This window comes from Salvelinus namaycush, chromosome 3 (genome assembly GCF_016432855.1).
Source record: "Salvelinus namaycush isolate Seneca chromosome 3, SaNama_1.0, whole genome shotgun sequence".
NCBI lineage: Eukaryota > Metazoa > Chordata > Actinopteri > Salmoniformes > Salmonidae > Salvelinus > Salvelinus namaycush.
This window is the reverse complement of record NC_052309.1, coordinates 67,603,415-67,618,408: the sequence shown is the minus strand read 5'-3', so window position 1 is coordinate 67,618,408 and position 14,994 is coordinate 67,603,415. Positions and strand designations below refer to the sequence as shown.

Genomic DNA, 14,994 nt, shown 5'->3' with positions numbered 1-14,994 from the left:
AAAACTTTGAAAAATATACTTTATAAAATAATATATATGACCGCACAAAATTATTGCCACAAGATGGTCAGTATTTCACACCCTATGATGGAATGAATGAACATGACCCACATTCCAGAAGGAATTCTGATACTTGGAATGCTGTCTGGTTGCTTCTCAGATGGTATGTTCTTCTTGTGGAGTATGTCAGAAAACACCCTCATGGAAAACAAAACTGGCAAAGTCAGCTGACAAATTAAAAATAGGCTTCCTAGAAAGTATGCTAATTAATTTCTTTGGACTGATAAGTTATTGCAACAATAGACAAATATAATGGTAGGTCCTTTAATATTGCATTTGTAGCTTAAGTAGCCTAATGCTACTGTCAGATGAAAAACAAATAGCTAACATTGTACCACCATAGACATTAAAACCAGATTACCACAAATCTAAACCGGAAGTGAGATAGTGACCCGTTTCATGTAGAAGGTATTCCCGGAAGAAACGTTTCGTCGATGATGATGTACTAAATCAGGTGAGTTAAAGGCTCATGACTACAGTATTTCCTTTTTAAATTCAAACCAATTTCATGTGGTCATTGTTCAGATGTCAAAGTTGTATCATATTTATTTATATTTAATTGTAATATATTCATGGGGTGTATAATGGGGTGTATACTGTGGCTATTTTGTTAGCTAGCTAATGGTAATGCTAAAAACAGCGCTAGCACTGTTGTTTGCTCCAATTGTAATGCAAGCCTTTTTCAATTAAATATTACCCCCAGTATTATATACCAATTGTACATGTGTGTACGTAAACGGAACCTGCATGTATTGCTAATCCAGTTGTAGCTAGCCAGTTTCAGTTTAGCTGTCAGCTAGCTGGTTAGCTAACTAGCTATCTACCGTAGCTAGTTAGCTATGTAACGTGACCTAGTTATTGTACAGTTTTAGTACCATTTCTATTGCAGTGATTTATGTCGACTGGTTTTGATATGACTGTCTGAGCATAACTCATTCACGTTGGTCACTTATGTAATTTGGCTGGCGGTACACAGGCCAGATCTCAGGGTTAAGTTGCTTGTCTGTAGGAGGGTAATTTAGCCTAATGTGTTTAGTCTTCAACTGATACATTCCATGTTAATCAATACTGTAAATAGGCCTACTCAGAATCCGATAAATCAACAGCATTTATTGTTATCTCTAACAGTCGATTGTTCGAAGTAACTTGTTTACTTTATTAGAGGGTGGGCCGGCCATCACTGTTAATATCAACTCTTGTTGATTGACAAAATCGATCATCTTTTACGCTTTCCGTGCATGTATGCCTTTTTACTGAAAACACTGTGTTGTGTTACGTTTTCCTTGAGGTATTTACATTTGAATTCAATCACTTTTTGACGGCACTTTTTGTACCTGACTGACAAAACATCAAAGAGATAAAGGTGCTCAAAGTTGACCCGTTTTTGCATACAATGAGACATCCATATCTTCATCACTGGAAAAGATAAACTGTTAAGATTGATATCATTTAAAAGCTTACAAACAGGGTATTGGGAAATTCAGAAGATCATCAGGCAATAATTCTGTATGATCTTCTGTCTAGAATAGAATATCATCATTGATGCTGATCAAATCAAATGTTATTGGTCGCCTATACACATAATTAGCAGATGTTATTGTGGGTGTGGCGAAATGTGTGGTTTCCTAGCTCCAACAGTGCTGTAATATCTAACAATACAAGCTAATTTAAAAGTAAAAGAATGGAATTAAGAAATATAGACATATTAGAACAAGCCATGTCTGAGTCCGGAGTATAAATAAGTGTGTGTGTGTGTGTGATGTATAAGCAGTATGTGGATAGAAAATATAGTATATCTGAAGAATACATAAGATACAATAGTATATGCACAGCAATAGTTGAATAAGATGGCCTTGACTAGAATACAGTACAGTGCATTCGGAAAGTATTCAGACAGAAAGTATTCAGACCCCTTGACTATTTTCACATTTTGTTCCGGCCTTATTCTTATTCTAACAAGTCAGTTTGTCAAATTTCTGTGCTGTTAGTGTGAAGTGGAAACGTCTAGGAGCAACAACGGCTCAGCCGCGAAGTGGTAGGCCACACAAACTCACAGAACGGGACCGCCGAGTGCTGAAGCACGTAAAATCGTCTGTCCTTGGTTGCAACACTCACTACCGAGTTCCAAACTGCCTTTTGGAAAGCAAGGTTGGCACAATAACTGTTTGTCGGGAGCTTCATGAAATGGGTTTCCATGGCCGAGCAGCTGCACACAAGCCTAAGATCACCATGTGCAATACCAAGCGTCGTCTGGAATGGTGTAATGCTCGCAATTGGACTCTGGAGCAGTGGAAACACGTTCTCGGGAGTGATGAATCACGCTTCACCATCTGGCAGTCTGACTGACGAATCTGGGTTTGGCAGATGCCAGGAGTACATTACCTGCCCCAATGCATAGTGCCAACTGTAAAGTTTGGTGGAGGAGGAATAATGGTCTGAGGCTGCTTTTCATGGTTCGTGCAAGGCCCCAATGACATTGTAGACGATTCTGTGCTTCCAACTTTGTGGCAACAGTTTGGGGAAGTCCCTTTCCTGTTACAGCATGACATCGCCCCCGTACACAAAGTGAGGTCCATACAGAAATGGTCTGTCGAGATTGGTGTGGAAGAACTTGACTGGCCTGTACAGAGCCTTGACCTCAACCCCATCAAACACCTTTGGGATGAATTGTAACGCCGACTGCGAGCCAGGCCTAGTCGCCCAACCTCACTGATGCTCTTGTGGCTGAATGGAAGAAAGTCCCATCAGCAATGATCCAACATCTGGTGGAAAGTCTTCCCAGATATCCTGTTAAAGCAGCAAAAGGGGGACCAGCTCTATATTAATGCCCATGTTTTTGGAATGAGATGTTCAATGAGCAGGTGTCCTCATACTTTTGACCACGTAGTGCATGAGAATATAAAAAAAAAATGCCATTTGTGTTTTTAGAATTTACGTTAAACTTGTTTTTTCAAGAAATAGTCATAGTTCGACAACACTGTTTTTTGTAAGCTTTTAAATTGTAGCAAACTCCACCGTTTATCTTTTCCAGTGATGAAGACATGGATGTCTCATGGTAGGGTGGGGTATGCAAAATGGGTCAACTTTGAGCACCTTCTTCTCCTGAATGTTTTGGCATTCAGTACCAAAAAATCACTTTCTGACCACTTCTTCCATGGGCAAACATGTATAGAAAGTTTTGTTTAAATTTAAACGGATGCTGTCAAAAAGTGATTGAATTCAAATGGATTTACCCTGTGATTTTCCTCTTCTTATATCCCTAAACACTGGGCCAGTTTCCCAGACACATATACTCCATTCAAATAGCTTTTTAGTCCAGGACTAGGCTTAATCTGCTTCTGAGAGATCAGCTCACTGGCCACACCTCACCATTACTCCCCCTCTCTCTGTCCCATGTGGATTGGCCCCTCTCTCAGTAGTAATGCCGGGCGGAGTGGACTATGGGGAGTTTGGGGGGAGCCTTCCTGCCATCGCCTCTCTGAATGCGTCCTACTCCACCACTGTATCCCTCCCCTCCCCCCACTACCTGGTGGTGCCCCCTGGGGAGAAGAAGGTCATCTCGGACGTCCGTCGCACCTTTTGTCTCTTTGTCACCTTTGACCTCCTCTTCATCTCCCTGCTGTGGATCATCGAGCTCAATGTGAGTTCACTCATTGTCAATCTATTTCTACTCTTATTTTATTTATTTTTTGTTTTGTTTAACCAGGCAAGTCAGTTAAGAACAAATTATTATTTACGATGACGGTCTACCCCGGCCAAACCCTACCCCGGCCAAACCCTAACCTGGACAACGCTCTGCCCCTTGTTTTTGACTTTTTCTCAGTATCACTCTCCGTACTTATTTTCATTGTTCTATATTATGCCAATTGTATATATATTGTGTGTGTGAACCACAGGGTATACACTGAGTATACCAAACATTAAGAACCGCTTCCTCTACAAGGTGTCGAAAGCGTTCCACAGGGATGCTGGCCTTCCCTTTCCCGTGTTGACTGTCAAGTTGGCTGGATGTCCTTTGTGGACCATTGGACCATTCTTGATACACACGGGCAACTGTTGAGTGTAAAAAAAACCCAGCAGTGTTGCAGTTCTTGACACAAACCGGTACGCCTGGCACCTACTACCATACCCTGTTCAAGGGCACTTAAATCTTTTTTCTTGCCCATTCACCCTTTAAAAAGCATACATACACAATTCATGTCTCAATGCTTAAAAATCCTTCTTTAACCTGTCTCTTCCTCTTCATCTAAACTGATTTGAAGAGGATTTAACAAGTGACATCAACGAGGGATCATAGCGTTCGCCTGGTCGGTCTGTCATGGAAAGAGCAAGCGTTCTTAATGTTTTATATACTCAGTGTATTGCTCTCATCTCTTTACCACTTCCTTAAAAATGTGAACACGATTGTTAGTCAGATTCCCAGCAGAGCTGTTAACAGTTTACTTTAGGTTATTTTCTCTCCGTGTGTGTCAGTTACTTTCTGTCATTATGTCAGCGGTCCCCTAATGATGATGGTATGTATGTATGTTATAGGAAGAGCCTGCCTCTGGCTGCATGTTTTACATGTGGTTCTACTCTTGCTTTGTCCCACTGCAGATCAATAACTCCATTTGGCAGAGCCTTGAGCTGGAGGTTGTCAAGTACAACTTTCAGTCCTCCTTCTTTGACATCTTTGTGAGTGTAAACGATCAAGCTATAATTGTACTGGGTCCGAAAGTCGTACGTTTGAATGAACTGAGCGTACTGTCGCGGTTATTCACATGCCGACGCGTGCCTTTATTGACAGCAAAGTCGTCATGGCCAGCTCTCACGATCACGTACGGAAATAACTTTGTTTTACTGTTTTCTGGTTTTGTCTTTTTTTCTCTCCACCATAGCTCCTTGCCTTGTTTCGTTTCCTGTGTCTCCAGTTGGGCTATGCTGCTCTGCGTCTGAGGCACTGGTGGGTGATTGCGGTAAGAGCGCTCCTTGAGACGGACTGTTACCTAGATGGACTGATGGTCATATGTGGTGGGCTGACTGCTCTCACCCAATACCAGCTGTGAAAGCTCATTGTTTTTAACAGTGTTTCATTCTCATAGATCACCACTCTAGTGACAAGCTCCTTCCTTGTAGCCAAAGTCATTCTCTCCAATGTGAGTGCCTCCCCCTCTTCTCTTACCAGAAACAGTTTTGACTGAGCTCCACACTTGTCTGTGTTCTGGGCCACTTCACATTTTCACTTCTCTATTCAATTAGAACATGAATATATTGTCAGTTTGTCTGCAGTTGACCTTTACTGTGTATTCAGCATGGTGGGGATTATATATTCAAATCTATTCTGATCTGAGTTAAGCCTTTCTTCTGCCCTCTGTGTCTACGCGCCGTGTCGACAGCCGGAAGCCACACACCCCTACAATCTCTTTGCTATTTATTCATAACGAAGGGAAGGAGACAAAATGTTGCTGTTGTCAAGATACTGCTCAGCATAATTTCTCAGAAATGGCATAAGTAGTAGTGTTTATTCAAATGGGATATGGCTGTCTACACAAGTGTATGGTACAGTCCCAAATGCCACCCTTTCCTCTAGTGCACTACTTTTGACCCTGGTCAAAAGTAGTGAACTAAATAGGGATTAGGGTGCCATTTGGGATGTAGCCTATATATACCACTTGTCTCAGACTGACATGTCATTCCTCACACAGCTGCTATCCCAGAATGCCTTTGGCTATGTGTTACCCATCACATCCTTTGTGGTGGCGTGGCTGGAGACGTGGTTCCTGGACTTCAAGGTGCTCTCCATAGAGGCTGGTGATGAGAGAGGTGAGTCACAGAGCGATGGATACATTTGAATGGGTCAGTGGAAACTCCTGGAAATGTTTGTTCAGTCATTTTGCCAGAAAGCACATGAATATGCAGAAGAAGAGGACTGGCCACCCCTCATAGCCTGGTTCCTCTCTAGGTTTCTTCCTAGGTTCTGGCCTTTCTAGGGAGTTTTTCCTAGCCACCGTGCTTCTACACCTGCATTGCTTGCTGTTTGGGGTTTTAGGCTGGGTTTCTGTACAGCACTTTGAGATATCAGCTGATGTAAGAAGGGCTTTATAAATTAATTTAATTTGAAGGTTTGTGCCCTCAGGAAATCCCTTCAGAAGGAGGAAGTGGGTTGTAGTAGACATACAGAAGTAGGGATGGAATGATGCATTGGATAATGGAATGGACAAAGAGGAGAGGAAGATAGTCTTTTACATTTACATTTAAGTCATTTAGCAGACGCTCTTATCCAGAGCGACTTACAAATTGGACAAGTCAGTTAAGAACAAATTCTTATTTACAATGACGGCCTAGGAACAGTGGGTTAACTGCCTTGTTCAGGGGCAGAATGACAGATTTGTACCTTGTCAGCTCGGGGATTTGAACTTGCAACCTTTCAGTTACTAGACCAACGCTCTAACAACTAGGCTACCCTGCCGCCCCAGACAGCGTAAAGGTGAAACAAAGAAAGATGGTCTCTGTCTCCCTCAGCCTACCTAGCAGCAGTGAACGCAGCGTCGGAGCGAGCTTCCATGATCTACCCACGCGCTGTGTCTGAAGGACAGTTCTACTCTCCACCTGAATCCCTCGCAGGTACCACACTACATCTCCCTTTCTCTCTCCCTTATAATTCTCAATGTCTTTCTCAATCTTCCATGTCTCTCTTTCTTTGTTTCACCTTTCCGCTGTCTCTTACCTAACTAATCTCCATGCTACCTGTGTTATGCTGGTCAGGGTCTGAGGAGGACCTGGATGAGGAGGGGCTGGGTCGCAGGGCAGTCTCCCCCCAGGAGAAGGAGCTGGTGAGGCAGGGTAAAGAGGCCATGGCCGTGGTGGAACAGATCCTGGCCCAGGAGGAGAACTGGAAGTTTGAGAAGAACAATGTGAGTGGCTAGTTCAGGGGCGTCAAACTCATTCCATGAAGGGCTGAGTGTCTGCAGGTTTCTGTTATTTCAATTTGTATCTAGTTAAGACCTAGACAATCAGGTGAGGGGAGTTCCTAGCTAATCAGTGACCTTCATTGGTCAATCAAGTACAAGGGAGGAGCATACACTTGGCCCTCCATGGAATGAGTGACACCTGTGCGCCAGTTGCTTCTAGTTAGCTACTTGTTGTTGTACCTGTTAGTTTGTGGGTTGGACACAAGATGGTTTAATAGTGACAGATTTACTGGATGTTGCTAATATGTCGTTGTTTCTCCTTTTGTCAGGACGCGGGGGATTCTGTGTACACACTGGAGATCCCCTTCCATGGAAAGACCTTCATTCTCAAGGTACATGGTCATCGCTGTTTATTTCTGTGTATGGCCTTTGCTTTCATAACGTGTGGCTTGTCTGGTGTAAGTATTTGGCACATTGGGCTATATGCCTTCGGAAAGTATTCACACCCCTTGACTTTTTCCGCATTTTGTTACAGCCTTATTCTAGAATGGATTAAATATTTTTCTTCAGCAATCTACACACAATACCCCATAATGACAAAGCAAAAAACAGGCTGTTCGACATTTTTGTAAATATATAAGAAAAACATAAATATGAGACTTGAAGTTGAGCTCCGGTGCATCCAGTTTCCATTGATCATCCTTGATGTTTCTACAACTTGTTTGGAGTCCACCTGTGGTAAATTCTAGATGCGCAGTGGTCTAAGGCACTTCATGTCAGTGCTAGAGACGTCACTACAGCACCCTGGTTCGAATCCAGGCTCTATCACAACCGGCCGTGATTGGTAGTCCCATAGGGCGGCGCACAATTGGCCCAGTGTCGCCAGGTTTGGGCGGTGTAGGCCATCATTGTAAATGAGAATTTGTTCTTAACTGATTTGCCTAGTTAAATAAAGGTTACAATTCAATTGGACATGATTTGGAAAGGCACACACTTTGACAGTGCATGATGAGGGGAAAAAATGATTTAATCCATTTTAGAATAAGGTTGTAATGTAACAAAATGTGGAAAAAGTCAAGGGGTTTCAATACTTTCTGAAGGCACTGTATATCGTATATTCAAGGTCTTCTTAGACTGTTTGATAGGTTTTGTATTTATAGCTATGTGTTTGTGTGTTGTCTGTCCCAGGCCTTCATGCAGTGTCCAGCAGAGCTGGTGTACCAGGAGGTGATCTTACAGCCAGAGAAGATGGCCCAGTGGAACAAAACTGTTTCTGGCTGCCAGGTAACCTACACTATCCTGTCTCCTCTTTTTCTCATGACCAGTCATCAGACAAACAGGCTTAACCTAGTACAGTGAATCTACTGTGAAAACCAATTTGTTATGATTCGGATAAGTTGTTGTGGCCCGTATGATGGTGATGTAGAGGTTAACCTATGTCCCCAGGCGCTCTCATTTGTTGACTTCTGCAACCGTAAAAGCCTTGGTTTCATGCATGTTAACATCAGAAACCTCCCTAAGTTTGCTTTATTCATTGCTTTAGCACACTCCACCAACCCTGATGTCCTAGCCGTGTCTGAATCCTGGCTTAGGAAGGCCACCAAAAATTCTGAAATTTCCATCCCCAATTACAACATTTTCCATCAAGACAGAACTGCTAAAGGGGGTGGAATTGCAATCTACTGTAGAGAGAGCCTGCAGAGTTCTGTCATACTATCCAGGTCTATGTCCAAACAGTTCGAGCTTCTACTTTTAAAGATCCAATCTCTCCAGAAATAAGTCCCTCACTGTTGCCACTTGTTATAGACGCCCCTCAGCTCCCAGCTGTGCCCTGGACACCATATGTGAATTGATTGCCCCCCCATCTATCGTCAGAGTTCGTACTGCTAGGTGACCTAAATTGGGATATGCTTAACACCCCGGCCGTCCTACAATCTAAGCTAGATGCCCTCAATCTCACACAAATGATCAAGGAACCTACCAGGTACAACCCCAAATCCGTAAACATGGGCACCCTCATAGCAGCACTTCGAGATATTAGCTGATGTACGAAGGGCTATATAAAATAAACTTGATTTGATATCATCCTGATCAACTTGCCCTCTAAATACACCTCTGCTGTTTTCAACCAGGATCTCAGCGATCATTGCCTGTATCCGTTATGGGTCCGCGATCAAACGACCACCCCTCATCACTGTTAAACGCTCCCTAAAACACTTCTGTGAGCAGGCCTTCCTAAACAACCTGGCCCGGGTATCCTGGAAGGATATTGACCTCATCCTGTCACTAGAGGATGCCTGGTTGTTCTTTAAAAGTGCTTTCCTCACCATCTTAAATAAGCATGCCCCTTTCAAAAAAATGTACAACTAAGAACAGATATAGCCCTTGGTTCACTCCAGACTTGACTGCCCTTGACCAGCACAAAAACACCCTGTGGCGTACTGCACTAGCTTCAACTAGTCCTCGTGATATGCAACTTTTCAGGGAAGTCAGGAACCAAAACACACAGTCGGTTAAGAAAGCAAAGGCTAGCTTTTTCAAACAGAAATTTGCATCCTGCAGCACTAATTCCGAAAAGCTCCATGGAGCTTAAGAGTACCTCCTCCCAGCTGCCCACTGCACTGAGACTAGGAAACACTGTCACCACTGATAAATCCACGATAATCAAGAATTTCAATAAGCATTTCTCTACGGCTGGCCATGCTTTCCACCTGGCTACCCCAACCCCGGCCAACAGCTCTGCACCCCCCCGCTTCCCCTTCACCCAAATCCAGACAGCTGATGTTCTGATAGGGCTGCAAAATCTGGATCCCTACAAATCAGCTGGGCTAGACAATCTGGACCCTCTCTTCCTAAAACTATCCGCCGCCATTGTTGCAACACCTATTACTAGCCTGTTCAACCTCTCTTTCGTATCGTCTGAGATTCCTAAAGATTGGAAAGCGGCCGCTTTCATCCCCCTCTTCAAAGGAGGAGACACTCTATACCCAAACTGTTACAGACCTATATCCATCCTGCCCTGCCTTTCTAAAGTCTTCGAAAGCCAAGTGAACAAACAGATCACCGACCATTTCGAATCCCACCGTACCTTCTCCGCTGTGCAATCTGGTTTCCGAGCTGGTCACAAGTGCACCTCTGTCACGCTCAAGGTCCTAAACGATATCATAACCGCCATCGATAAAAGACAGTACTGTGCAGCCGTTTTCATCGACCTGGCCAAGGCTTTTGACTCTGTCAATCCCCGTATTCTTATCAGCAGACTCAACAGCCTTAGTTTCTTTAATGACTGCCTCGCCTGGTTCACTAACTACTTCTCAGATAGAGTTCAGTGTGTCAAATCGGAGGGCCTGTTGTCCGGACCTCTAGCAGTCTCATTGGGGGTGCAACAGGGTTCAATTCTTGGGCCGACTCTTTTCTCTGTATATATCAACGATGTCGCTCTTGCTGCGGGTGATTCTCTGATCCACCTCTATGCAGACGACACCATTCTGTATACATCTGGCCCTTCTTTGGGCACTGTGTTAACTAACCTCCAGACGAGCTTCAATGCCATACAACTCTCCTTCCGTGGCCTCCAACTGCTTTTAAATGCTAGTAAAATGAAATGCATGCTCTTCAACCGATCGCTGCCGGCCCGCCCGACAAGTATCACTACTCTGGACGGTTCTGACTTAGAATATGTGGACAACTATAAATAGCTAGGTGTCTGGCTATAAACTCTCCTTCCAGACTCATATTAAGCATCTCCAATCCAAAATTAAATTTAGAAATGGCTTCCTATTTCACAACAAAGCCTCCTTCACTCATGCTGCCAAACATACCCTCGTAAAACGGACTATTTTACCAATCCTTGACTTCGGCAATGTCATTTACAAAATAGCCTCCAACACTCTACTCAGCAAATTGGATGCGGTCTATCACAGTGCCATCCGTTTTGTCACCAAAGCCCCATATACTACCCACCACTGCGACCTGTATGCTCTCGTTGGCTGGCCCTCGCTTCATATTTGAAACCAAACCCACTGGCTCCAGGTCATCTATAAGTCTTTGCTAGGTAAAGCTCCGCCTTCTCAGCTCACTGGTCACCATAGCAATACCCACCCGTAGCACGCGCTCCAGCAGGTATATTTCACTGGTCACCCCCAAAGCCAACACCTCATTGGCTGCCTTTCCTTCCATTTCCAGTGCATACAGATCGCTGCAGCTGTACACAGCCCATCTGTAAATAGCCCATCCAACCAACTACCTACCTCATCCTATATTTGTTTTTGTTTTTCTGCTCTTTTGCACACCAGTATTTCTACTTGCACATCCTCATCTGCACATCTATCACTCCAGTGTAATTTGCTAAATTGTAATTACTTCGCCACTATTGGCCTATATATTGCCTTACCTCTTTACTTCATTTGCACACACTGTATACATATTTTTCTATTGTGTTATTGACTGTACGTTTGTTTATTCCATGTGTAACTCTGTTGTTTTTGTCGCACTGCTTTGCTTTATCTTGGCCAGGTCGCAGTTGTAAATGAGAACTTGTTCGCAACTAGCCTACCTGGTTAAGTAAATAAAGGTGAGGGGGAAGAAATGATGCCAAAGGCTGACATTGCTCTCCATTTGTTCCTTTAGATCCTCCAGAGAGTGGATGACAACACCCTGGTGTCGTACGATATCTCTTCCGGAGCAGCAGGGGGGGTAGTGTCTGCCAGGTAACTCAACACAACATGGACTACCTCGAATATGGAGTCACCCCGTTCCCTATGTGGTGCACTTCTTTGGGTCAGAAGTAGTACATTATATAGGGTGCCATTTTATATAGGGTGCCAACCCTCGTTTTGTCCATGTTTTGAATGTAACAGTAATTCATGTCCTTGTATCCCTCAGGGACTTTGTGAATGTGAGGCGGGTGGAACGCAAACGAGACTGCTACATCTCTGCTGGCATGGCAACCGACCATGGCGCCAAGCCTCCGCACAGTCGCTATGTCAGGTCTGGCCTTGCCTCTAGACAGCCTCATTTCACTGGGAACAATACTGAAAGCAGATCATGTCAACCAAACCATTCATGCTAATTAGCCGATATGTGATACTACCATCCCTCTCCTCTCTCTCTCTTCTCTCCACTCTCCTCTCTCCTCTCTCTCTCCTCCCTACCATCCACCCCTCTCCTCTCTCTTCTCTTCCCTAGAGGTGAGAATGGTCCAGGAGGGTTTGTGGTCCTGAAGTCCAGCAGTAACCCCTCGGTTTGTACTTTTATCTGGGTGCTCAACACAGACCTCAAGGTAAGAACAGACTGTTAAGGATGGTTTGCGTGTGCTTGTTGCTTTGATATATTGTCGGTGGGCTGGAGAAGCAGTATAACTTTCATGTCTGATCTTGTTTTGTCTCAGGGTCGACTGCCCCGCTACCTTATCCACCAGAGTCTGGCTGCCACCATGTTTGAGTTTATGGCCCATCTACGCCAGCGCATCACTGACCTACGGTCCACTCGCTAGATGCCCACTTACTTCCTGTAGGGAAGCTGGATGCCTGCAACCCACAGCGCCACCGCAGGTTTGGTGGTGCTACTGCAGATGTTTAGGAACACCTACATTTGGAAGTGCACCTGAGATTATGGTGGATATCAAACTTACTTAGACTAGAGGAAAGTCAACAGCCTAGCAGATGGGAGACTGCTGTGTCTGCACTTTCACCGGTCTTTTAGATGTGAGGAGGTCTGGGGCTGTGTTCCTCCTCTCCCATTGACTCCTTGTTGTTTTTAAACATAGTTACACACATTTTTATGTAACTTTTCTGCTGTTTCTCTCACTCGGACGCTAGTGCTGGATGCATCTCCCTCTAGCCAAGACGTCTAACAGTATTGAAAGTGTAATGGAGGTCGGATTAGGACTATGCTTGACGAGACTTGATGAAGGTGGACGTCTTTTTGACTGCGTAGGTTTTTTTCCCTCTCTCACTGGAACAGAACTGGTGCAATGACTGAGTTTGCTGCATCAGACCGCTAACTCTGAGCCTTATCCTACCGCACATATATTTTAGCCATAGACTGTCTGTTTTGCTTTTTTCTTGTTATTTTTCCACTGTCTTCACTGTTATTTTCTTGTAACCGGGGAAACCGCTGCACATGACCACATTATGAACAAAAATTGAGCTGTTGGAACACGATGAACCCACAGTGTGTCCCTTTTTGTCCTCGTTGGCCCTCACTGTACTGTTATCCATGGAAGCTGACTGTAGGAGTGCTGTGGTCCTCCAGCCACTAGGGGGCGACACCACCACTGATCTACTAACAACGGGAGACCACCTACTTAATGGAGCTCAAGATGGGTGGTTGTGATGACTTATCGGTCGCTCACGGGTTCATAAAGAGTTTCAGATACTGTACTCTTCTGTGCCAAGCCTTTAGTGGCCTTTTTAGCTAGAGGGAATCCATCTGCCCTTAATGATGGTTGATCTAAATTGTAACTGTATTGGTAAATGTATCGCAGCCTTCTGAAATAAGCCTTTACTGCAGACATACTATAGACGGAGAAGTGGCAGTAAATTGAGTTATGTGATTATTTATGTTAAACATTTATCATTGTGGTGGATGCAATATTGAAATTGACTATAATTGGAGTTCTGATTCTCTACTGTCTGTATGTAATAAAAATATGACAGCTCCTCGATGGCAAAGCAAGCTGCTTCGCATATCACAACCTTCAGCCATCAGCCTGCTGTGTGCATGTTGATGCAGTGCTGAATGTCTGGTATGTCAGGTTATTGAACATTACGCTTGTGAGAACTCATGTTCCCCTCTCATGCCTTGCAGTCCTGTAAAAAAAAGTTTTAAAAAGTCATAATTGGAACTTGTTCTGTTTTTGGCTCCACTCTATTTTAGGTCCCTAGTTAACAGGCTTAGCTACATCATTATTGTATCAGAACAGAAACACAACATGTTGAACAAAGAAACAATGTTACATTTTTTTTTTACGGGCTGTCTGAAAGTGAAAATAAGGTCTTCGATTTCCATGAAGACGAAAAAGAAAGTCTGAAGTTAATTTGAACAGTTTGCCATCTGTGTGAGTGGGAGTTTCACACTTAAACCAGTTCTGTAAATCCCTTAACTAATAATTGGGCTGAGAAAGCAGTTGGTTTTTTTGGTGCCTTTGTCACAGTGACAGAAATGGGCATAGTGTCACTGTGACCACACTTTTCTTTCACTGTTAGGATCTATTACTACAATATCACTTGTTTGCTAAAGGTTTCTTTTTCAGTTTTGTATGTTTTCATTTCTATGATTGTTCTAATGTTTTGAAATCATACGAACTGCAGATCATTTACAAAAATGTGTCAATTTAAGATCGTTTTCAAACATTTTAACAGGATACTGACCAACTGTATTTTTTTTAAACAGAAGATTAGCCCACCTCGAATCTCTAATAAAATTTAGAAATTAGTTATAGATTAAACGTCCTGACTCTCATTTCTCAGCCTTTCCAGTAAACCAACCCCTCAACCCTGTAACACAAATTGTCCAAGATGCCATTTCTCAGCCTTTCCAGTTAACCAACCCCTCAACCCTGTAACACAAACTGTCCAAGATGCCTGGGTGAGTAGGTTATCCTGTAGGCCTACATAGAAAGGCCCGATTTACAAAATGTACGCTTGTGATGTTAGGAGTGACTCCGCTGAAAAGGAAGACTTGACAGGGAAGGTGTCTGGGGTCACAAGCAGTTGATTTTAAACCACTGTGTGTTTGTTAATTGGGTTGATGCAGGCAAAATACAGGATTTTGTCCATTAGGTGCCAAACTGAACAAAGAGGACGGGAACATGGAGAGACTACCTGGACTTGTCCACAGCAACCTTTGGTTTGCTAGACGTTTACGTTATATGGCCGACCAACCACACTACTTTCATTTTTGCCTTAAGTAACCTTGGGTGTTATGTAACCATACCAAACGTGACATGTCATACTAATATGAGCATCCCGGATTTTCGTTTACTATGTTACGCCTAGTCTGAGACCAGGCTGTCCAATAAGAAACACTTATTGTTTTAAAA

The 14,994-nt window shown here is 43.6% G+C and overlaps 1 protein-coding gene across 5 annotated transcripts; it reads left to right on the top strand.

The window, feature by feature from the left end:
• Positions 1-447: 447 nt before the first annotated feature.
• LOC120035627 (stAR-related lipid transfer protein 3-like) lies at positions 448-14,393 on the top strand. 5 transcript variants are annotated; one of them, XM_038982217.1, is made up of 14 exons: positions 448-514; positions 3,480-3,700; positions 4,657-4,734; positions 4,938-5,015; positions 5,142-5,195; positions 5,745-5,862; positions 6,562-6,663; positions 6,805-6,953; positions 7,280-7,342; positions 8,139-8,234; positions 11,580-11,659; positions 11,835-11,939; positions 12,138-12,231; positions 12,340-14,393. In XM_038982217.1, exons 2-14 carry the CDS (start codon positions 3,482-3,484, stop codon positions 12,442-12,444), a joined length of 1,341 nt encoding a protein of 446 aa, XP_038838145.1. In that variant the 5' UTR covers positions 448-514; positions 3,480-3,481; the 3' UTR covers positions 12,445-14,393. The 5 variants fall into 5 exon arrangements, with proteins under 5 accessions (XP_038838145.1, XP_038838141.1, XP_038838155.1 ...); XM_038982213.1 differs by having other exon boundaries at positions 462-514; positions 3,477-3,700; XM_038982227.1 differs by lacking the exon at positions 4,657-4,734 and having other exon boundaries at positions 462-514; positions 3,477-3,700.
• The last annotated feature ends 601 nt before the right edge of the window (positions 14,394-14,994 follow it).

Coding starts and splice junctions, on each gene's coding strand:
- LOC120035627 (XM_038982217.1), top strand. CDS start 3,482: ATGCCGGGCGGAGTGGACTATGGGGAGTTTGGGGGGAGCCTTCCTGCC. Junction 3,701..4,656: donor TGTGGATCATCGAGCTCAAT/GTGAGTTCACTC, acceptor GTCCCACTGCAG/ATCAATAACTCCATTTGGCA. Junction 5,863..6,561: donor AGAGGCTGGTGATGAGAGAG/GTGAGTCACAGA, acceptor TGTCTCCCTCAG/CCTACCTAGCAGCAGTGAAC.